Genomic DNA, 23,725 nt, shown 5'->3' with positions numbered 1-23,725 from the left:
ATTATGAGACTCCTCAGCTGTTTGAAGAGGAACATCTACAGGTCCCAAGCTTTGTCTGCTTAAGAAAAGCAAACACTGAAAGGTTTTTGATTCAAATACTCAGAACACTACGGTCTCATTTAAAAATGATGGGCAAGTTCCCTTATAGGTATCACAGCCAGGTAACTGCAGAATAAGGACAGTAATCACTGCCCCAATACATAGGCCCAATATTCTCTTGTACTTAAGTCAAAGTCCACATTGTCCGATAGTACAGAATTAGAGAATATTTTTTCCAGACATGAAAGGAAATGCTGCATTTACTTTTGAAGTGGTAAAATATGGACTAGGGCAGGGGTAGGCAATCTTGGCTCTTTTATGACTCGTAGACTTCAACTCCCAGAATTCCTGAGCCAGCCATGCTGAGGGGAAAGGGAGAGGTTTCCAAGCTGAGCCATGCTGGCTCAGGAATTCTGGGAGTTGAAGTTCACGAGTCAGAAAGCGGTCTAGGCCTAGGCCAGGAGTAGGCAACCTTGGCTCTTTTATGACTTGTGGACTTCAACTCCCAGAATTCCTGAGCCAGCCAAGCTGAGGGGAAAGGGAGAGGTTTCCAAGCTGAGCCAAGCTGCCTCAGGAATTCTGGGAGTTGAAGTTCACAAGTCAGAAAGCGGCCTAGGCCTAGACCAGGGGTAGGCCACCTTGGCTCTTTTATGACTCGTGGACTTCAACGCCCAGAATTCCTGAGCCAGCCGTGCTGAGGGGAAAGGGAGAGTTTCCAAGCTGAGCCATGCTGGCTCAGGAATTCTGGGAGTTGAAGTCCACAAGTCATAAAAGAGCCAAGATTGCCTACCCCCTGGACTAGGAGTTATCTGAAGGACTCTTTCTCCTGAGATGAGATAGAATTTCATTCTGTGCCAATGTCTGTTTTAGTCACGATTTGATTAAGCCAAAGGTCCGGATTTTCACAAGTCACCTAGCCACCACAGCATGCTGCACAAACACTATCCTGGCTGTTCTTTTGACCAGAAGCTGAAACTGGCTGCTGCTCATGAAACGTAGAGCAGAACGTCTGGAAAGCTACCAAGAATGTTTTGATCAAAAAAACATTCTGAGCTCGGAGTGACTTTAGGGCTCTGATAATGAGACTGTGCTTCTGTTTTTCTGCCGGGAGGAAAGAAAAATCAATCAGCATCAGACCAGCTGCTTGTTGCATCTGGGAGCAAATCTGTGTTCTGTAATGTAGCAGAATCCCTGATGGTGTCTTTCTTTAGAAGTGAAGAAACTGGAAGGAGAGATATGAAAGCCGTTTTCTACAGGGAAGTGCACTGTCTCATCCACCAAAGGTGGGAGCTGGCACAAGTCCCACAGGGGGAGAGAGCTTTGGGTTGGCAGGATTATTTGGCCAGGCTATCCTGCCTGTATTTCTTGAGCGTCTCCAACCATTCTGCAAAGGCTGAATGCCCAATGTGACAGCCATCCTTTGGGGATCTGAGTTGGCCATGACAGTGATTCACGCCTGGCACAAAAGGAAAGAGGAGGTGAGGCCAAGACTTCTGTTCTGGTTGCGCCGTCCATCCAGGTCCGTGTCAGCCATCACAATTTTGCTTGGAACGCAAGGAAGAATTGAGATTTTCAGGTCCTTGAGGATTTTGCGATGCACAGAAACATCAACCTGGGTTCTACATAACTGAGCAAGAACAGAAACATGGATTGCAGGATCCAATCTGGGTCAGTCACCGGGACCAGAGGTTTTCTCTTCCGAGCTTTTGGACTCCTGCTGGAGCCAATTTTCAGGGAATTTCTCTCTAGCACTGCTCCAGCACGAGTCCCACAGCTCGGAGTTCGATGGGCTCCACAAGTCCAAAAGCTTAGAAGACAAAATCCCCAGTCCCGATGACTGACCCAGATTGGATCCTGCAACATTGTCCTGGGACACATAGATTCGCCTTCATTCGTGAGAAACATGGATTGTCCAGGGAGAAGTCTTAGAAAGAAGACAAAGTTTTTGTCTCCTCTGGACGTTGACTTGAGATTAGAATTGCCCTTCTATACTCTACAACAGTGTTTCTCAACCTTGACAATTTTAAGGCATGTGGACTTCCATTGCTGGCTGTGGAATTCTGGGAGTTGAAGTCCATATGCCTTAAAATTGTCAAGGTTGAGAAACACTGCTCTACAATGCTGTAGGTCTTTGGAAGCCAAACCAGTGAGCTGATGGCTTGTCTCTTGATACAGAGAAGACAGTGGTGGGATTCAAATATGTGAAAAACCGGTTCTCTGTGTGGATGCCACTTCTGGAAGCCCGTTCTGGGCCTGGGCAACAAAAAATTAGCTACTGGTTCTGCTGAACTGGTGCAAACTGGCTGAATCCCACCACCGAGAGGAGACCCAGAAAAATCAATCTTACCACATCTCCTCTGGAGCTGGTCTCATTCTACCTCTTGGGACATCCTCTCTCCCTCTGGATGGTAAGATCTACTGTGCCTTGCCTTCATCCCTTCACTCTATACCATCCCTTGGCAGGTAATTTTAACACCCCTCCTGTGCATTGTTTGGTCAAAACTTAACACTTTCCATCACAGTGAGAAGCAACAATCATAAGGGAAAGGTATGAAGGTAGAGATGCAACATGCACCAGGCATCTACAGTAGTGGCCAAAATTGTGGAAACCTTTTGGGAAAAGTGTATTTTTGAGGTTTGATGGCTAATAACACCACTTTTGGGGGGGGAGTAGTACCATAAAGTTATATATCAATGGAAAGATAATTTAATCAAGAATGTAATGCAACATGGTTTGTTCAATTATCTGTACTGTATTCTATTAAAAGTTATAGCCAAATAACCAGAAAAAGGAAGCACAACTTGCTTAGGTTGATATCAGGTAGCTTTCCTTCATCTGATTGTAGCCATGGGCATGAGTATTTAGAGAGCCAATCAGGTGTCATCTTGTTTTGGCAATGAGTCAATCAGATCACAGTAGGATTCAGTGATTGATGTCATGTATTGAGGCTGAAAGGAGGACATTTGTCAGTGTGTTATGTGATCACTATCAAATTGGTTGGGGTTTTTTGTGTTCTTTCATTTAGTGATCTTGTAAAAGATAATAAAATTAAAGCAATGGTGCAAAGAGTTGACTGGTCACCCAGAAAGCGATGTAAAATAGTATTATTAAGTGAACAAGGCTACAGTTATAAAGAAATTAGAAGAAAATGGGTGGAAACTTAACCAAAGCATTTCTACTGTACACTTTCCCCAAAAGTTTCCACAATTTTGGCCACTACTCTAGAAGACATCATCGTAGAGACATTCCCCGATGCTCCAAAGTTAATGCAGGACTACCAAGAATGAAACCAGAAGATGCTGTGAGAAAGTGATCCTAAATCAAAGCATCTGCTAAAGTCCACCAAGTAGAGGGCACACGTATATGGCTTGCAGCTATACCCAAAAAAAAAAATGAAGATTTGGAATCTGGAAGTTCTTTGACACACAGTCATGGCCTCTACCATTTGACCTGAAGAGGCACCAAACCTGTACCTCAAATGACTCTATGAAATGGGTGAAAAATCTGCTGAATGCAGATGGTCTTCTACAGTTGCCAAACAAGCAATAGCACTAGCACTTAGACTTATATACCGCTCCATAATGTTTTGCAGCACTCTCTGGGCCATTTACAGAGTCAGCATATTGCCCCCAACAATCTGGGTCCTGATTTTACTGACCTTGGAAGGATGGAAGGCTGAGTCAACTTTGAGCCGGTCAGGATCGAACTCCTGGCAGGGGGCAGAGTTTAGCCTGCAATACTGCATTCCGACCACTGCGCCACCCCAGTCTCTGAGTGGGCCATTTTTGCCCAGCCAAGTCAAACACTCCCAAATCTAGTCAGTATATCCCTTCTGACATTCGGTAAGTTAACACATTAAGTCACATTCAGTAACATGACAAGTTTATGGTGATCTTACTGAAAATTCCAGGACCATGGAAGAGGGGAAAAAAAGGCAATGGAAAATCACTTCCATATTGTTGCCAAGAAAATGACCTACCCAGTTCAACCAGAACCTGTAAACCAGGGGTAGGCAACCTTGGCTCTTTTATGACTCGCGGACTTCAACTCCCAGAATTCCTGAGCCAGCATGGCTCAGCATGGAAACTCTCCCTTTCCCCTCAGCATGGCTGGCTCAGGAATTCTGGGAGTTGAAGTCCATGAGTCATAAAAGAACCAAGGTTGCCTAGCCCTACTCTAAACCATCTCAACCTGGTCATGAGGCACAAGAGGAATCAAGCCAAAGACTTCAACTAGAGCACCTAAAATCATGTGAATTCACCCTCAAAGAGATGAAGTCTAGAATGTCTACCTTAACAAGGTTACAAGTTGCATTAGTCATTAGGCGGGCCACCTTTCCATCAGCAAAGCCAATTTGGTGGGCATCAAAACCTCAGAGATCTTGGACAATTGCAGCCAATCAGATCTGGCACCTCTGAGTCAACTAAGGAGTCTGTCTTATTGTGGGGAAGAATCATGACTTTGTAAGCCCTAAAGAAAACACAGCTGAGAACACCAATAAACTATCTTAAAATTATCATCTGTTTGGAATATCGTGCCTTAGTTTCCATTGACTCTATAAGGCTGATTTAGTGCACAAATTTCCCTTACAAAGAATTCAAAGAAGATGTTGTTATCAATATACTGATACTCGAAAAAGATGGAACCGGATTTCTTCAGGTGGACCGTGTAGATTAACGAGACGGTGCAGTCATCCCTATTGGACTCAATGTAATTCCCACGAGGGGTCCAGGAAGACCTGGAAAAATATAAAGAGAAACAAGCTTCATTTTATACTTGCCAGGCCTCTTGAGTTTAGATTTATGACAAATTGTTAACTTATAGGCTCTTTAATTATTTATTTATTTAGCACGTGTCAACAGGCTGTTTAATAAAGCTACTAGAATTTGGGAAGGGGGTTCCTTTTTTTTTAAAGAAGGCGATCGAAAAGATTTCTCATGGATCTATTTTCGTTTTGATACTGTCCATGGGGTTTTCTTGGCCAAGGATATTGGAGAGGGTTGCCATTTCCTTCTCCAGTCAAAGCTATGAGGGTTTTTTCCCCCACTTAGTCACATATGGTTGAGCGCTGGAAAAAAATGAATGCTCTCGAATTGTGGTGCTGGAGAAGACTCTTGAAAGTCCCTCGGATTGCAAGGAGATCCAATTAGTCAATTCTGAAGGAAATCAACCCAGACTCTCCTTTGGAAGGCCAGATCCTGAAGCTGAAGAGAGAACTCCTTGGAGAAGACTCTGATGTTGGGGAAAGATGGAAGGCAAAAGGAGAAGGGGACGGCAGAAGAGGAGACGGTTAGATAGGGTCAATGATGCCATGAATTTGGGCAAACTCCAGGAGATGGTGGTGGGACAGGCCCCCTGTCTTCCAGGGGCTCTGAAAGTTTGCCCAAATTCAGGTTCGTGACACTACCTTCCTTTGCTAGAGATGCTTAAATAAAGACTGGATGGTGACCATCAGTCAGGAATGTGTAGATCCCTGCATTGGACAGGGATTAGACCAGCTAATTTCCAGTTATTCCTGACTCTTGCATTCAATGATTTTTGTAATACATCCTCATGCTCTTTTACTGATATCTAGGAAAATCTTGGTCTTCTGAATGCTAAACCTACACCAGATTATTGCCAAGTAGGTGGGTGCCTGTTTACATTCTCTAACTGGCATCTTCTGGCTACTGTTGGAGCCTTGACATACATAAGGAGAGGAAGGGACTACTTCTCAAAGAGGTCCTGGAGACCAGAAGACTCATAAGATTCTTACTTAGCACAGCTGTCAGCTTTACTCTCGGCTGAGCCAAGAATGCTGTCCATGTAGGTTGCTACATTAGAGAATCCCGCCGGCAGGTCATCCCATTCATCAAATTTGATCCCACTTCCCAACGAGTAAGTCCCTTCAGCACATTTACTGCAAACCTGGTTCTTCATTTCCAGATATTCCCCAGAAGCACAAGAGAAAGCTGAGAAGGAAAACATTTACAAATCATTAGTGGCAAAAGGCAGTCGTTCACTGGACGTTCTAACAACATTTTTTTTAAAGCATTGATCACACTATTTGCTTACAACAATGGTAGCAGCAATTCAGGGAATTGCACTAAATTGCTCCATAGACCTGGGGGAAGAATCCAGAGAAAGAAATAATATTTGGGGAAATATTAAAAAGGCAGAATATATTTCCCCAAAGGATTTTAAAGGTAGAAACCAACCAACCCCTCCCCACCACCACCAAGTCTCTCTGCCCCAGACAGAAACCAGGTCTGCAGAAATGCAGATGTGATAATCTTATCAGAAAGACTGGAGTCAGGAAGCTGGGATTAGAAAGAAAAAGATGCCCAGAATCAACAACACCTCACACCCAAAAAAAAAAAAAAATACAACAGTCATCAGCCACAGCCCCAGGGAAGCAGGATATGACCTTTGGGACATAATAGGATTAACCCACCACCATCAGAATACCAGAAAGGCAGACTCAGACTCAGCTCAAAGTTCATGCCACAGGAACAACTCCAAACAAAAGCTCAAGAAGGTGTAAAAACCCACCACTCCCTACTACATGTGGTCAGCTTTCCCAGAGCCACACTTCTGTCTGGCTCTCCTCTTTGATAACTACAACCTTCTTTCTAAAGCAGTCTCCGTTTTGATTATTCCCAGCTTGGACTGCACCCTGATGAAGATTTTTCCTTCAACAGACCTATCCACCCATTTTTTGCATTCAGGGACCTTCATGTTTTAACCATGTATGGTAGGGAATTGTTAGGGTGAGGAGGAGCTGGTTCCAGACCTCATGTTCTCTTCTTACTTCAAAATCATTGAAAGTGAAACAGCAATGCGGTGAATTTGTTACATGGGGCAAACATTTTCCTGCTGAGGTTTGTTTTTGTTTTTTGTTTTAACAGTTTGGGTAGTAACTTGTTACCTGTTGTGTGGCTGAAGTTGTGAACTTTGCCACCAAAATCTCTCAAGGCAATCAGAGAGGGGTCATAACATCTGGCTAGAGTTATGTGGTCCCTGTAGCTGGTTTATACAAAAGGTGACTTGCTTTTTGAAGCTCAAAATACAAATATTTTGGTATGATTAACCAGAATTTATTCCTTGTGTTCTGACACTGCAGGGGAGGGAGAGAAGGAGAAGGAGAAGGAGAAGGAGAAGGAGAAGGAAGGAAGGAAGGAAGGAAGGAAGGAAGGAAGGAAGGAAGGAAGGAAGGAAGGAAGGAAGGAAGGAAGGAAGGAAGGAAGGATCCAACCATTCTTTAGGTCATCTTCTGATCTTCTACTCATAATTCATCTACAAGAGAACATGCAATTTCCATAATGCTCTTTTCTTTACAATGTTTATCTGTGATGGGCCTCTTATCAGGAGGAACTACCTGGGAGTGGAAAATATCATTTACATGTGTGCTTTCTGACCAAACTTGACTTTCAGGTTTGACCACAATGCACACATTCTCCTAACTCATTCCTGACCTGCAACAGAGAGGAATAGAATTTTTATATATACATTCAGCTCAACATGCAATGAATTAGAACCAAGGTTGGTTTTAGGCCATTGATAAAGTTCTCTGCTGCTTCATTAACATCATTTGATCCCTTAGCCTATTCTTTCCATAATCCAGGGCTGTGTGTTTGTTCCCTTAATAGTACACAAGTCCATAAGGAGGAATTGCTCTGAGAAGGCCAGCTGTTGCCTGGTTTAATCAGCAGCCGATTGCCACTAATAGCAAAAGAATCACTTTGGATATCTGGAACCACTGGAAGACTTGATTTGTAACTAAATTTGTTATTCTGTCAGACTTTCAGCAAGACTTCACACAGTACAATTAGCTGGGCCACTGGATTAGCACAGTGTGGTGAATACACCTTCTGGACTTCTGATGACTGCCTGGGGAGACCAAGAATACACACCTGGTTCCCAGATGAGTTTGCATCAGAGATACACCTGATAGTGGTTGCTAAGCTGCCTTTCATGAAAACGTAATCTCATGATATTTCTCTTCTCCCTGAAAAACAAACCCTCAAAACTTCCCAAGAGCTTCAGCTTTCCCCAAAAGGACAGTACTGGAAATGTTGCTGGTATTTCATAGAATATAAACGATAAGATCTGTTTTCCATATGGATGGATTGACAATAATGATATTATCCATTCAATTATGTCCCAACTCTTGGCGATTCTATGAATCAGTTCTCTCCACATCTTCCAATCTTGCACTGTTTCTCTGACTTGTTCTATGCTCTGGCTGATGTCAGCTTTGATGGTTGATTGATTGATTGATTATGGGCCACCAAGTCATTATTGACCAACTGGCTTTCTCCATGCTGATCTGTCCCGAATCTCATCGTTCTGGTTTTGCAACAGGCAACTCCCATAGCCACTGAAACTGAGTCTTTTTCAATATAATTATGTTCTAAAAAGTAGAATTCTGCAACCTATATCAATAATGAAAAGTACGGGGTATACTTTGGTCCAGTGGTGGGATTCAAATAGGTGAACAACCGGTTCTCTGTGTGGATGCCGCTTCCGGAAGTCCATTCTGGGCCTGGGCAACCAAAAATTAGCTACCAGTTCTACCAAACTGGTGCGAACTGGCTAAATCCCACCACTGCTTTGGTCCTGTAAAATGACAATCAGCAGAACGTCCACCCTGAATGATATTTAATTATTTAAGTAGTGCTCTAACTTTCCCCATTCTTGTACAAAATGAAAATCTTAGCCATTTTTTTCACCATCCAACATCAGGTTGACTCCTTTCTTTACATACTTAGTCCAGTCAACCACTAACTCAGTCAAGTATTATTAATATCTCCGGGTCTCTTAGTGAAAAATCAGTATTTTTCAAATATCTCTAGGAAGTAATGGAGGGCCCATGAACCCTTGTACCAGGAAAGTACTGGATTTTTTTTTAAAGTATGTTTTATTAATTTTTTAACATGATCACTTTAATATTCAGTAGACAGTGCGTTGTCTGGGTTTACATTTAACAAACATTCACTAACAATTAAATTCTATCATCTATAATCCACCTAATAACTTTACTTGATTTCCTCTTTTCCCCATAGTGTTCTCTTTTACCAGCCTTAAGTTAATACAATTCTTATTGTTTTAATAAATGATAATTAAATATAAAAGTTTTCTAATATTTCTACAAATAATAATCACTTCAATATAATATTCCTTTTCTATCTAGTCATTCTTGTCTCATCATATATCCTGTTTACAGTTCTTGTTTACATTTGTTTTTCCCACAATGTTCTAAACATTTTTACTGGTTAAGATCTTCTCAGAAGTAATTACATTTAATATATTTAAATCTCTTTTTCTCATGTAAACCAACTCAATACTTTTACCATTCTTAAGGAATAAATAAGACTAAAAAGAGAAAGAAGAAAAAGAATAAAATAAAAAAGATAGTATGCTACTTAAAATCCCTATTTCCTGTAAGCTAACACACATGGAAAATTTTTATGACTGCCAGTGAGATGCAGAAAGCACAGCTCCACAACACACAAGTTCCAAGAAGGCTCTACGCCTATTTGCACTACTCAGATGACCCTGAGGACACAGATAAATTTCCAGGTGGCCTCAACAACTCTCCAACGCAGGGGTGTCAAACTCAATTTCATTGAGGGCCGCATCAGCATTGCAGTTGCCCTCAGGGGGGAGGTGCGTCCTACTGGGTGGGCGTGGATGGAGTGGGTGTGGCCTATTGGGTGGGCATGGCCAGCTCTACATCATTCGCGTCAAGGGTGCCTGTGGGGGCCAGAGTAGGAGTGGGACAGATCTGAGGGTCTCTGGCAGAAGGGGGTGGGACTGGGGCAGAGCCCATCAAGCCAGATATGTGAACCATTTGCTGGCTACTTCCAGGCGATGGTCCATTTCTTCATTCCTCACAAAGGGTGACACTTCCCCAGCATGCACCCAGGGGGCGGGGCCGACGTAGCAGGGGCTGGTTCCTCGCTGATTCTAGACGGCCTTGTGGAGCTAAGACTGAATGCGTTTCAGCATAGATGGCCACCACAAAATTGTACATTGGCTCCCGGCTGGCCTGGGCCAGGGCCAAGGCAGCGGGGGGCGTTCCCTCACTGTTTCCAGGATGGCTTCGAGGGCCAGATAAAACCACTTCGCGGGCCACATCCGGCCCCGGGCCTTGTGTTTGACATGTCTGCTGCAAAGGACTGCAAATGACCAGCTGTCTACAAGGAATATAAATCTTTCCTTTCCCCACCATTCAGAGGTGAAGACGTTTCTTGCATGAGAAACGAAACATCTTCAAAGAAAAACAAGGAAGTCCAGTTGCCTCTTGAAAACCCATCTTTGGGACAGCCATGGCCTGGATGACTGAGAATCTCTATAGACATTGACGTTTCACTTCTCAGAAGCTTCTTCAGTTCTGACTGAATGGTGGAGGATGGAAGGATTTACATTCCTTGTAGTCTTTTAGTCGTTAGCACTCTTTCTGTGAGTTGTTGAGGCCGGTTTGAATCCACAAATAAATCTCCCAAGTGGCTGCAATGACTCACAAAAAGAGTAAGTACAAGAGTAAATATATATCCTTCCATCTACCACCATTCAGTCAGAACTGAAGAAGCTTCTTGGATGAGAAGCAAAATATCTTCAAAAACAAAAGAAAAGTCTAGTTCAGTGGTTCTCAACCTTTTTAATGCCGCGGCCCCCAACCGGTCGTAAGTCGAGGACTACTCAACCGGTTGTAAGTTGAGGACTACTCAACTGGTGCAGCACCATTTGCAGAATGGGACTTTTGGCGGGCTCAGCAGGGCAGAGACAACCTGGACAATTCCTATTGGCTTTTGAAAGCCAATAGAATTAGACACTATTCAAGAGAGTCTATTCTATTGGCTTTCAAAAGCCAATAGAATAAAAGGGAGTAGCACAGCTAAGGAAAAGGGGAAAAAAATGTCGGACTGCGTTGTTTGGCGACCCCGTGAAATGGTCGTTCGACCCCAAATGGGGTCCCAACCCACAGGTTGAGAACCACTAGTCTAGTTGCCTCTTGGAAAAGCACCTTTGGATTAATCTTATGTACTTCTTTGTGAAGGACTCAACAGAGATTATTCCAGAAAGAATTTTAAAAGCCTTAATTAGGCCACTTATTGTTTATGGTATAGCAGAGAAACTTAAACTGATGCTAGTCAGTTCAGGCAATTTTATCCAATTCCCAAAGAAGATACACTGCCAATCTATCTGAAAAACAAGCATTTTAACTTGGGAACAATGCTGACACTTCCCTGCTAAATTATGATCAGACTGGGCAAGGAAAATATCCAGCAAAATCGTTAAACCTCATTAACCACAAATGCTTTTGCTCTACTAAAATATTAGCAATACATAACTACATCAAAAGAAATTGCATTTCCCTCCTATGCTGGTAGAAAAACCACACTGGGCACCTAATTGTACATGTATATCCTTCCACCTTTTACTTAAAATACCAAGGTGGTTAAGAGTAAACCACAGAACAGCATGAAGCAAACACTCCGCTAACAACTGGCAACAGGCAGCCCAATCAAAACAATAAAATTTATAACCGAGAAACAATTAATAAAAGAGGAAACAGATCAAAATCCTGAGAGAAGTCTGTGAAGCAGGACCAGTGGTGGGATTCAACCAGTTCACACCAGTTTGGCAGAACCGGTAGCTAATTTTTTGTTGCCCAGGCCCAGAATGGACTTCCGAAAGTGGCATCCACACAGAGAACCGGGTGTTCACCTATTTGAATCCCACCGCTGAACAGGACCCATAGTGAAGAAAACATGTAGGGCTCCAGACACACATACTTAGGTTAGCAATAGCACTAAGACTTATATACCACTTCCTGGTGCTTCACAGCCCTCTCTGAGTGATTTACAGAGTCAGCCTGTTGCCCCCAACAATCTGGGTCCTCATTTTACCAAACTCGGAAGGACGGAAGGCTGAGTCAACCTGGAGCCGGTCAGCATCGAACTCCAGGTTGTGGGCAGAGTCAGCCTGCAATGCTGCAGTTTAGCCACTGTGCCACCATGATGGTCTGACCCAGCCTATGTTAGTCCTTGTTAACTCACAAGGACAAACTCCTCTTTTAACAAGTAGGCTGGAAATGCAGGAAAAGCAAACCCCTTTTATTAATTAGGTACAGATCTGCAAAATGTCCCAAAAGTACAGGCAAACAAAACACGATGCAAATAGAGAATTGCTCAAAGGCAAACACAACACGATTCAAATGAATAATTGTCCCAAGGCAAACAGAAATACAATTCAAATGGAGAATTGTTCACAGGCAAGGCAAAAAGAATCTGATTCCATGAAACTTGAGTCCTTTGCAAACGCTTACCTTCAGCAACCAGCACCTTCCCTTTTTATAATGCAGCCCCAAGGCGTGGCTTCTCAAGGCCTTCTCCTCCTTCCTTGGAGTTGCCCCATTGCCTCCCTCTGTCCTGTTCTTGTTGCCTGTCTGCGTTTGCCAGCGTCTATGATGTCTTCCAGCTATGAGTCCTCAGAGTCTGACTCAGCTTCCCCGCACAGCTGAGTCTCAGCCTGAGCACGATTGGAGAGGCCAGGCTCTTCATCAGATTATAAATCCTGGAGCTCATCAGAGCCTTCCTCCGATTCTGATGGCCCTCCAGGTTCTTCTTCCTCCTCCTCTGATTCCCCGGACTCAGCTGCTGGGTCCAGTGGCTGGCACGGACTCACAACACATGGCTCTTAAGGTTAAGAGTTACCATACTTAGGGGCCACTACCGTCTGCTAGATCAGGGGTCCCCAACCTCTGGTCTGTGGACCGGTATCGGGCCGCGGTATGCCAGCAACTAGTTTGCACAATCAAGCAAAGCCCCATTTGCAGGATGCAGGCAGCACACAAAACCACGCACCTGCCGGTCTGCGGAAAAACCTCTCTTCACAGAACCGGTCCCTGGTGCCTAAAAGGTTCGGGACCTCTATGCTAGACGTCTTCCCAACCTCAGATACTAAGTAGACAATTCATATCAGCCCTCTAGATGCCTAAAGGGCACTTCAGGTCTTCCAACATCCCTGTACAAGTAGTACTCAACATACGACCACAATCGAGCCTCAAATTTATGTTGTTACGTGAGACATTTGTCAAGTGAATTTTGCCCCATTTTACGACCTTCCTTGCCACAGTTGTTAAGTGATACACACTGCAGTTCTTAAGTTAGTCACACATGGTCATTAAGCAAAGCTGGCTCCCCCCCTTGATTTTGCTGTCAGAAGATCGCAGAAGGGGATCACCTGACCCTGGGACACTACAACCGTCGTAAATATGAGTCAGTTGCCTCTGAATTTTGATCGTAGGATTACAGGGATGGTGCAATAGTCGTAAGTGTGAAAAATGGTTCTCACTCCTTTTTTTCAGTGCCGCTGTAACTTCAAACAGTCACTAAAGAACGGTTCAAAGTTGAGGACTACCTGTTCTAATTCAGAATCTGCATCACCCATCCTCCACCTGATCCCATTGTAAATCTGGCCCCGTTTGTAAGTTCAGTTTTGTATTTTTATTTTTACACGAACATAGCCTGTAAACCAGTGTTTCTCAACCTTGACAATTTTAAGGCATGTGGACTTCAACTCCCAGCATTGCTGGCTGTAGAATTCTGGGAGTTGAAGTCCACATGCCTTAAAATTGTCAAGGTTGAGAAACACTGCTGTAAACAGAAGCGAAAGGGATTGGCAAGGTCCGTAAGAGATTCGCGACCTCGTTATTATTACTGCTCTTAAATTTTTAATTTAAAGAATTCAATTATTTTTTTCAAAGGTATTATCTTTAATTTTTAAATACAGAAAGACATACTGCATTCTTTCCCTCTGACGGGATCAGGCAAGCTAGAACACTCGGCTCCTGGATTTGGGATCGCAACTCTCCATCTGGATCCGCTGCTGTCACATTCGGTGTACTCGAAATGGTAGTCTGCCTGCAAGAAATTTAAAAAAACAAACAAAGTTTTTTTCCCCTTTAAATAAGCTTTTTGTTTAGGTCAGGTTAGATTTATGAGATTCGGTCACAAAATTACCTTGTTAAGAGCCTCCCGAAGGATGGCCAAGGACTATATCCACCTCTTTAACTGCTGTTTTTTTTTTTGCCACATCTACAACACAATCAAACATGGCTGCTGCTTGTTTACAAGTCAATACTAACATTTGTGATTCAACAACTTCGGTTTAGATCTTGGTACCGGATCAACGGGTGAAGAAAAGAAGAGCAGGATTCGAAAAGGGACATAATTGACCTATCGTTTCTTTTCACAGGAATCTGAGAGATATAACTCAAATCAGGGTTGCAACCTACTAAACCTCTGACTTTATCTAATGCCTGCAGTAAGATTGAGGTTTTAGGTCAGAGTCAAAAGGTGAATATCTCTATTAAAAATCCACCTACTGCTTTAGCCTTTTATATATCTTCATTTCTCTCTCTCTCTCTCTCTCTCTCTCTCTCTCTCTCTCTCTCTCTCTCTGTGTGTGTGTGTGTGTGTGTGTATGCGTTTATGTGTGTGTGTGTGTGAGAGAGAGAGAGAGAGAGAGAGAGAGAAACAAGCAGATACAGAGAGAGAGGGAGAGAAGGAGAGAATTAATGTGTGTTCTATCTATCATCTATCTATCTATCTATCTGTCTGTCTGTCTGTCTGTCTGTCTATCCATCCATTATCTATCCATCCATTATCTATCATCTATCTATCTATCTATCATCTATCTATTTATCATCTATCTATCATCTATCATCTATCATCTATCTATCTATCATCTATCTATCTATCTATCATCTATCTATCTATCTATCTATCTATCTATCTATCTATCTATCCATCCATCTAGAAAACTGATATTTTCAAAGTATTCCAGAAAGCCTGTCCTAATCATTTTTGCTAGGTCAACTCCAAAGGTTAATAGTAACATAGCAAAGAAAGTAAAATATATACAGTATATATGTGTGTAATTGTTTGACCTCTGCAATTTTCTTTGACCTTTGCCTCCGTACATCCTGATCCTCTGTACATCTTGATAGTGAAAAGCATCTGTTTTCCAACAATGGATACAGTTAAAAATGTTTTTAAGATTCCTCAAGCAATAAGGCACAGAAATACAGTAGGAGGTAGTGAGCAGGGTTAATATTATAATGGTGATTTTTTTTTCAGAATGAAGGGGATTTCCAGACTAGGGCACTGGGAATCACTTCAGCTTTAGATCTGTTTGGTCACTTAATGCTGACACTGGTGGCTTAGCTGAGGTTAGTCTGAACACACCCCAAAGGTGGTCTTTTTATCAAAAGTGAGACAACTCTGCAGAGTTTGTGGGTGATGTGTTCCTTCACAAGCAGGAATTCTAGCTTCACACACACACACACACACACACACACACACACACACACACACACACACACATGCAAGCTTCTCGTTCTTTCCTGCCTCCCCCTAAGGAGGTCTAGTCACTGTCGCATTATTTTTAGAGTTTCAAGATAGCAGGAAAAGAAGAGGCTCACAAATCAGGCTGGAGATTCTTTGCAAAACCGTGGGATGGAAATGATGGAGATGCAGAATTATTCATGATCGCTACCTATTTGGTTGGAATAATTGCCTAGGTGAGTTATATTAGACATAATCCTTTCGCAGAATGCACGCTGGCGGTTGATTCATTTAGTCTTCATCCGTCGACCGCTCAGTGCGAGTCCCTGCAGTGCAAATCACTCTCTTTCTAATTGTCATGATTCATTTGTGCCCTGCGGTTCCAATCTGTTTTGCCTGCCAAATGCAAAGGGGATTTTACTCATCCTCCGTTACTCTTCTCTATTTCCCCTAATTACCTTCTGTAAATGCGGAAAGCAGAGTTGTCCATGAGAGAGACTTTCAAAATGCCATCAAGACAGGAGCTGTAACAATGCAATCAAAGCTGCCATCTTGATTTGTCTGACCTCTTTCCCCTTTGATGGAAAGCCTCTTTGAAAGGCAGATGATCACTTCATGGCCCCATTCACATACTCTCTCTTCCTTTGCATAATAAAGACATGGTTTATTTGCAGGAAAAGAAGAGGCAGAGCCTGGAGGTGGCATCAAGAGACGACTCAGCCTACAATCATTGTTGTTGTTGTTAATTGCGAAGTCGTGTCCAACCCATCGCGACCCCATGGACAACGTTCCTCCAGGTCTTCCTGTCCTCTACCATCTTCTGGAGTCCATTTAAGTTCACATCTACTGCTTCAGTGACTCCATCCAGCCATCTCATTCTCTGTCGTCCTGTTCTTCTATTGCCCTCAATCTTTCCCAGCATTAGGCCCTTCTCCAGTGAGTCCTTCCTTCTCATTAGGTGGCCAAAGTATTTGAGTTTCAACTTCAGGATCAGGCCTTCTAAAGAGCAGTCGAGGTTGATCTCTTCTAGGACTGACCGGTTTGAACGCCTTGCAGTCCAAGGGACTTGCAGGAGTCTTCTCCAGCACCATAGTTCAAAGGCCTCAATTCTTTGGCGCTCAGCCTTTCTTATGGTCCAACTTTCACAGCCATACGTTGCAACTGGGAAAACCATGGCCTTGACTATACACATTTTTGTTGGCAGGGTGATGTCTCTGCTTTTTAGTATGCTGTCTAGATTTGCCATAGCTTTCCTCCCCAGGAGCAAGCGTCTTTTAATTTCTTGGCTAAGTTCAAATGCCTGGCTGGTGAATTCTGAGAGTTGATATCTACACCTCTTAAAGTTGCCTAGGCTGGCGAACTCCACACTAAGGTGCATTATAGTCTCAGAGCTATTGAGATCCCAGGTCTACATTCTGGAGCAGACTACTTATGACACAAAAGTTGACACTCAGTTGGACTCCTGGATATATCTCCCCTTGAAAGCCATGCAGTACAGATGGTTGACTTCTGCGTCCACTCCCACTTGGCTTCAAACGATACCATTTTGTGCCCCAAAATATTTGTGCAAGCCTGAGGCTCAATAAGCAAGTCTTACAAAGCCCCACTAGCTAACAAGGACCACACTTAGGCAAGAGATATTTGGCAGAGATACAACTCTTCCTTCAACCCCCGATCAAAAATTTCTGGCAATCGGAGGGAACCATGTTTGTTCATGTTTGTTCACTATGTAACACCAACACAGAAATTGGTCATTCAATGACCTCAAAAATGCAGCAACGAGAGAGCTCTTTCAGGTAGGACAACAATGCTGAAATCAGGACGGTGCTCCTGAGCAGCCAGGAGGAAAGACCGAACCCATCAAAACAGAGAGGAAATTTTTGATAATTAACTTGAGCTATACTTATATGATTTTGTCTTTGAATGACTTGACACCCTGACCACCACGTTGTGTCCTAAGCTGGAAAAAAATGGAAAAAAACAATAAAACTTTTTATAAAAAAACAAAACAAAAAAACTGTAAAACTGCTCTCCTTTAACCCCAACACAATTTTCACATCAAAACCTAAACCATGTAGACATTCACGATAGCCCTAATAATCCTCTCCAGCAGCTGAAGAACAGGACTCATTAGCAGAGTACAATAACTCTACATTTCAAAAAACACCCATTAGTCATGTATCCTCCTTCTACGAGGATGTTAAGGCAAGGTATTGTGGTTTTCCTTGGCTGTCAAAAAGGACCATTGTGTGCTCTCTCATTAAAGTCTGGATGTTTTTTGCACTGCAAATGTTATGAGTAACCAGATTCTGAAAGGTTGGATCCATCAGCACTTAATTTTGTTGTGAGATACACAATGACAAAGATATTCTATTCTATTCTGTTTTGTTCCGTTCTGTTCTATTCAATAATCTATTCTATTCTTTCCAATATATATTCTATTCTATTCTATTCTATTCTATTCTATTCTATTCTATTCTATTCTATTCTATTCTATTCTATTCTATTCCAATATATATTCTATTCTATTCCAATATATATTCTATTCTATTCTATTCTATTCTATTCTATTCTATTCTATTCTATTCTATTATATTCTATTCTTTCCAATATATATTCTATTCTATTCTATTCTATTCTATTCTATTCTATTCTATTCTTTCCAATATATATTCTATTCTATTCTATTCTATTCTATTCTATTCTATTCCATCATTGATGTACAATTGTGATAAAAAAATGATGCTTTCAGAAGGATCACACTACCCACATTCACTCACACTACCGAGTGGTTCACTACTGAAGTAACCAACCCAACCTTCTTTAAGGGCAGCTGTATAAGAACATTATTTAGGTGAGCACAAACACATGGCAGCCTGGCTATGCAACATCTTCCAACAAAGTAGATACACATGCCACTTTGTCAAAGAGTGCCTGGCCACTCAACCCACTGCAGCACAATCAACACAAGTTGTGAAAAGGGTAACACTGCCATACATCAAAAACTTCTCAGAAACATCCCATAGACCAGCGGTTCTCAACCTGTGGGTCGGGACCCCATTTGGGGTCGAACAACCATTTCACGAGGGTTGCCAAACAACGCAGTCCGCCATTTTTTCCCCTTTTCCTTAGCTGTGCTACTCCCTTTTATTCTATTGGCTTTTGAAAGCCAATAGAATAGACTCTCTTGAATAGAGTCTAATTCTATTGGCTTTCAAAAGCCAATAGGAATTGTCCAGGCTGTCTCTGCCCTGCTGAGCCCGCCAAAAGTCCCATTCTGCAAATGGTACTGCACTAGTTGAGTAGTCCTCGACATGACCAGTTGAGTAGTCCTTGACTTACAACTGGTTGGGGGTCGCGGCATTAAAAAGGTTGAGAACCACTGCCATAGACTATTACAACCACACAGCATCACCACAGCACATAAACCAATTAAAGCTCTCCAAAACATTCTAAGTAAACCAAAAGACCCAGTAGCCCAAGAAGACAAAAAGAAAAGGGAGTCGTCTACAAAAGAGGTCCCTAACCTTTTGGGCACTGGGCACTGGTTCCATGGAGAAAGGTTTTTCCGCGGACCAGAAAGGGCGTAGTTTTGTGTGTTGCCTGCATCCCCCGGATGGGGCTTTGCTTGTTTGTGTGGACCGGTTGCTGGCATGCTGCGGCCCGGTACTAGTCCACGGACCGGGGGTTGGGGACCCCTGATCTACAACATCCAATACAAGGATTACACAAATGTTATTTTACCACCAGTTTCCATCTGCACCTCTTTCACCAAACTGATTCAAGGAGGGGTTATTTAGTATTATTACCCAAGACTAAGTTGCATATTGTTTTGCTTTCATCATTCCTATTGACCTTCTTCAAGGTTATCTCCAGATTCCTCTAGTCCAGTGTTTCCCAAACTTGACAATTTTAAGGCATGAGGACTTCAACTCCCAGAATTCCACAGCCAGCAACGCTGGCTGTGGAATTCTGGGAGTTGAAGTCCTCATGCCTTAAAATTGTCAAGTTTGGGAAACACTGCTCTAGTCCACCCAACTGGGTTTCTCAGGCTATTTTGTAGCCTATTTCCCATGTGAACAAATTTATTTTTAAAAATTGCTATCTTTGTGAAATTCCACCTGGAATAAAAGAGCAGCCATGGATTTCCATTGTTGATAGTACCAAATATTTTCAGGGTAATTTGTTCTGTTATTTTGATGAATGGATGTACAACATACACTTCTACCTGTAAGGGGGGGGGGGAACATCACAGTGCACAACAAGATTCATAGCCAGCTGCACCACCAACGTGTCTGAAATTATGAGAAGTTGAGGAGGCAGGCAATGAGAAGCATTGTTCTTTCACACTATTTGTTAATGATGATTCTGTGTTTACAGAAACACAATGCACCAGCCGCACCATCTGCACAGAAGGCTAGATGACTGAAGCCTTGTTTAGACATTTCTTCTTTTACACTTTGAACATGTAGAGGGAACAGTTGGTAGATCACCCCCACAAACATGTCACCAACCTCCACAAACTAAACAGAAGGTCTTGCAGACTCAAGCAGGAAACGATCAGAATTTGACTGCACACGTGGAAAACCTCAGGTTTCCTAAATTTGATAACAAAATGCTCTCTAGCTATCAAATAGTTGTTCATTCTGGGAGTTGAAGTCTTCGTAACCTTAAGATGCCTGGACTTTAACTCCCAGAATTCCTCAGCCAGCATGTTGAGGTCCACATATCTTGATTTTGCTTGGGTTGAGAAACACCAGTTTCTAAACTAGATAAGAAGCCAATTCCGTTATATATGTACTCCTCTGACTTTAAAAAAAATGTAGCTTCTATTTCCATATTTCTTCATGACTGAAATAGATTTAGATTTAAACACACAACCAGCATTTTGTCTACTTCTAATTCATCAAATGTTGGGCAACCGGTCACGAGGGATCAAATGAATGTCTTTGCAGATGTAAAGAAGAACTTTTAATGTGCTACTTCTAATCTCCTACCTAGAACTTGATGGGACCTACTGATAAATAAATAAGGTAATTATACCTAATGTAAATTTTAAGATAAATAAATATGTAATATAAGACAAATAAGTATCCAATCTAAGTTTATCTAAGTTTTAAGATAAATATCTAAGTTTTAAGATAAATATCTAATGTATTTTTTAAATTACATAAGTATCTGATCTAAATTTTAAGATAATTATCTCATCTACATTTTAAGAAAAATAAGTATCTAATATACATTTTAAAATAAAAAGTAGTATCTAAGTTTTAAGGTAAATAAGTATCAATGTAAGGTTTAAAATAAGTATCTCATATAGGTTTTAAGATAAGTATCAAATTAAGTTTTAAGATAAATAAGTATCTAATGTACATTTTAAGATAAGTGTCTAATGTAAGTTTATTTTCTTAAAACACGCTACTCTATATTGCAATTGCTTTAGGGCTTTCTCCATTCCATTTTCCCTGAAGAGAAGACAATTATATGGTCCTGTTCATTAAGTCTCCACACATACTGCTTAATCCATGACAAGAAAAATGAACTAATTGTTGGCATTTATCTGTAATAAATGATTGAACAAAGCCCTCCTTAATCGCAAATAGACACTCATAAGGGTTCCCCCCCCCCTTATTTCTGGAGGCTTCTCGTGTAGATAGACAGCTTGGTCTAATCTGGCTAGAAACTGGGAGACGGTGAGTTCTAGTTTCATCTTAGGCAAGAAAGCCGGTTGGGTGACTTTGGGCCAGTCCCTCTCTCTTTCTCTCAGTCCAACTATCTTCGCAGGGTGGTGGTTGTGGGAATATAGGAGGAAGAAAGAGATATGTTTTCTGCCTTGAATTGTTTATTAAAATAATAAAGGCAGGTATAAATACTAAATAAAAATAAAGACTGATGGATGGATGGATGGATGGATGGATGGATGGATGATAGATAGATAGATAGATAGAGAGAGAGAGAGAGAGAGAGAGAGAGAGAGAGAGAAGAAGGAGGAGGAGGATGGATGGACAGATAAAGATTGATAGAGATAGATAGGTAGGTAGGTAGGTAGGTAGGTGTGTGGGTGGATGGATGGACAGATGGACGGATGGGTGGATAGATAAAGATCAATAGAGATAGATAGATAGAGATAGATAGATAGAGAGAGAGAGAGAGAGAGAGAGAGAGAGAGAGAGAGACGGATGGAGGGATGGATGGATGGGTGGGTGGATAGATAAAGATCGATAGAGATAGATAGATAGATAGATAGATAGATAGATAGATAGATAGATAGACAGACAGACAGACAGACAGACAGACAGACAGACAGACAGACAGACAGACAATAGAAATGAGAGAGAGAGAGAGAGAGAGAGATGCAAAAAGTACATTTGGAAAGAAGATAGATTGGAAAATATTTAAAACAAAATTTGCACTATACTTTTTTTTCATTGTCAGATTCCTCACTTGCTGAGGAAGCCATATGATTGAAAATAACTTTCTTCTATGCCTCCTCCTAACAAAATAAATCCCTTTTGTCATGGCAAACCTAGCTGAAAATTAAATTCCAATTCTTCCAGAGCAGCAGAGAAACAGAGGCCTCAAATGGTTCCTGGCTGAGCGCCAGCTAATATCACATGCAAAACATGCCTTATAAAAGTGCACCAGATCAGCAGCAGAGATGCATTCTTAACCTAGCATGGACCTTATTTCTGTCACCACAGCTGGCAATGAAATGTCAAATTCTCTGCCTGCAAATGTGTATCTTCCCATTTGTGGCCTTTTGATACAAGCAAGTCCCGTGTGATTAAACCCCCCTCTCAATCCTCCTAATAATCTCTACAAGAATCTCATGTCTTCTTCAAGGCTTAGCTAAATTTAAGACTGCCTTCATCCGCTGCAAAAAAAAATGTAATTGCATTTTTGGCACAATAGATGCTGGGAGGGGCTCTTTTTATCAAAAACTTGATGTGCGAGGTTTAGCCTTAATTTCCTCCAGCAATCTATTCGCCACACGTCACTGACCTGCTCAGGGTAAGTCATTGCGGACATAAGTTGAGTCAGAATGGGATTTTTCAACCATTTTGACAGCGGTCGTTAAGCAAATCATCCCAGTCATTAAGCACGTCACCAAAGTGATTAAGCAAATCACACAGCCATTAAGCAAATCCAGCTTCCCGACGGACATTTTTTGCAGAAAATCGGCAGAAACGGTTGCAAATCATGATCCTAAGACCACGGGATGCTGCAACCAATCATAAATGCGAGCCAGTTTTGCAAATTACACCAAATTGCAAACACATGACTTTAGAGTTGGTGCAACAATCATGAGCGCACGGATAGGTCATTAATCACTTTTTCTGCGGCTGTCATAAAACAAATTATGTTAGCATTAAACAAATAGTCCTAAGTCCAGGACCACCTATATAAACTAACCAGAATCTTAAACAGTAAAGCAGAGAGAGAAGAACAGGAAGATTTTCTTCCATGTTCAGACACCCCTTGACAACTATATATACCAGGGGTGTTAAACTCAATTTCATTGAGGGCCGCATCAGCATTGCGGTTGCCCTCAGGGGGCCAGGTGGGTGTGGCCAGGGTGGGTGCGGCCTACCGGGTGGGTGTGGATGAAGTGGGTGTGGCCTACTGGGTGGGCATGGTCAGCTCTACATCGTTCGCGTCAAGGGTGCCTGTGGGGGCCTGGGCAGGAGTGGGATAGATCTGAGGGTCTCTGGCAGAAGGGGGTGGGACCGGGGCAAGTGCCAAGGCATGGTCCACTGGAGGAGCCTCACTGTTCCTCTCAGGCCATGCGGGGGGGGGGGCTTATGGAGCTAAGACGGAATGCGTTTCAGCATAGATGGCCACCACAAAATTGTACATTGGCTCCCGGCCGGCCTGGGCCAGGGCCAAGGCAGCGGGGGCCGTTCCTTCACTGTTTCCAGGATGGCTTCGCGGGCCACATGAAACCACTTCGCGGGCCGCATCTGGCCCCCAGGCCTTGTGTTTGACATGTCCGATATATACGATCTATCTAAAACATACAGGATGGGGTTCTTTTCTACTTGAACTCTTTAGACATCTATGCAGTCCTAGGCTGCATTAACAGAGGAACAGAACAAAGATCACGTGAAGCCTTAGTACCATTTTATAATGCCTTGGTAAGACCACACTTGGAATACCACATCCAGTTTTGGTCACCTCATTATTAAAAAAGATGTTCAACCTTTGGAAAAAGTGCAGAGAAGAGCAACTGAAATGGTTAAAGGCCTGGAGACTAAAATGTAGGAAGAACGGTTGCAGGAATTGGTATGGCCAGTCTAGAGAAAAGAAAGACTGGAGGGACATGATAGCAGTCTTCCAATATTTCAGGGGC

At 42.3% G+C, this 23,725-nt stretch overlaps 1 protein-coding gene across 3 annotated transcripts in view; it reads right to left on the bottom strand.

The window, feature by feature from the left end:
• The window catches only part of ELAPOR2 (endosome-lysosome associated apoptosis and autophagy regulator family member 2), a 106,375-nt gene that overhangs the window by 51,243 nt on the left and 31,407 nt on the right, over positions 1-23,725 (bottom strand). For 2 of the 3 annotated variants that reach the window (XM_039357535.1, XM_039357534.1), the window contains exons 2-4: positions 13,830-13,950; positions 5,796-5,991; positions 4,631-4,778 (exon numbers count right to left, since the gene is read on the bottom strand). In XM_039357535.1, coding sequence (XP_039213469.1) covers positions 4,631-4,778; positions 5,796-5,991; positions 13,830-13,950 — 465 coding nt within the window. The remainder of the gene's footprint in view (positions 1-4,630; positions 4,779-5,795; positions 5,992-13,829; positions 13,951-23,725) is intronic. The other variant, XM_039357538.1, reaches the window with a different exon arrangement.

This window comes from Crotalus tigris, unplaced genomic scaffold (assembly GCF_016545835.1).
Source record: "Crotalus tigris isolate CLP2741 ecotype Arizona unplaced genomic scaffold, ASM1654583v1 scf7180000018925.3142382, whole genome shotgun sequence".
Lineage (NCBI taxonomy): Eukaryota > Metazoa > Chordata > Lepidosauria > Squamata > Viperidae > Crotalus > Crotalus tigris.
The sequence above is the reverse complement of the archived record's forward strand: the minus strand, read 5'-3'. Positions and strand labels throughout refer to the sequence as shown.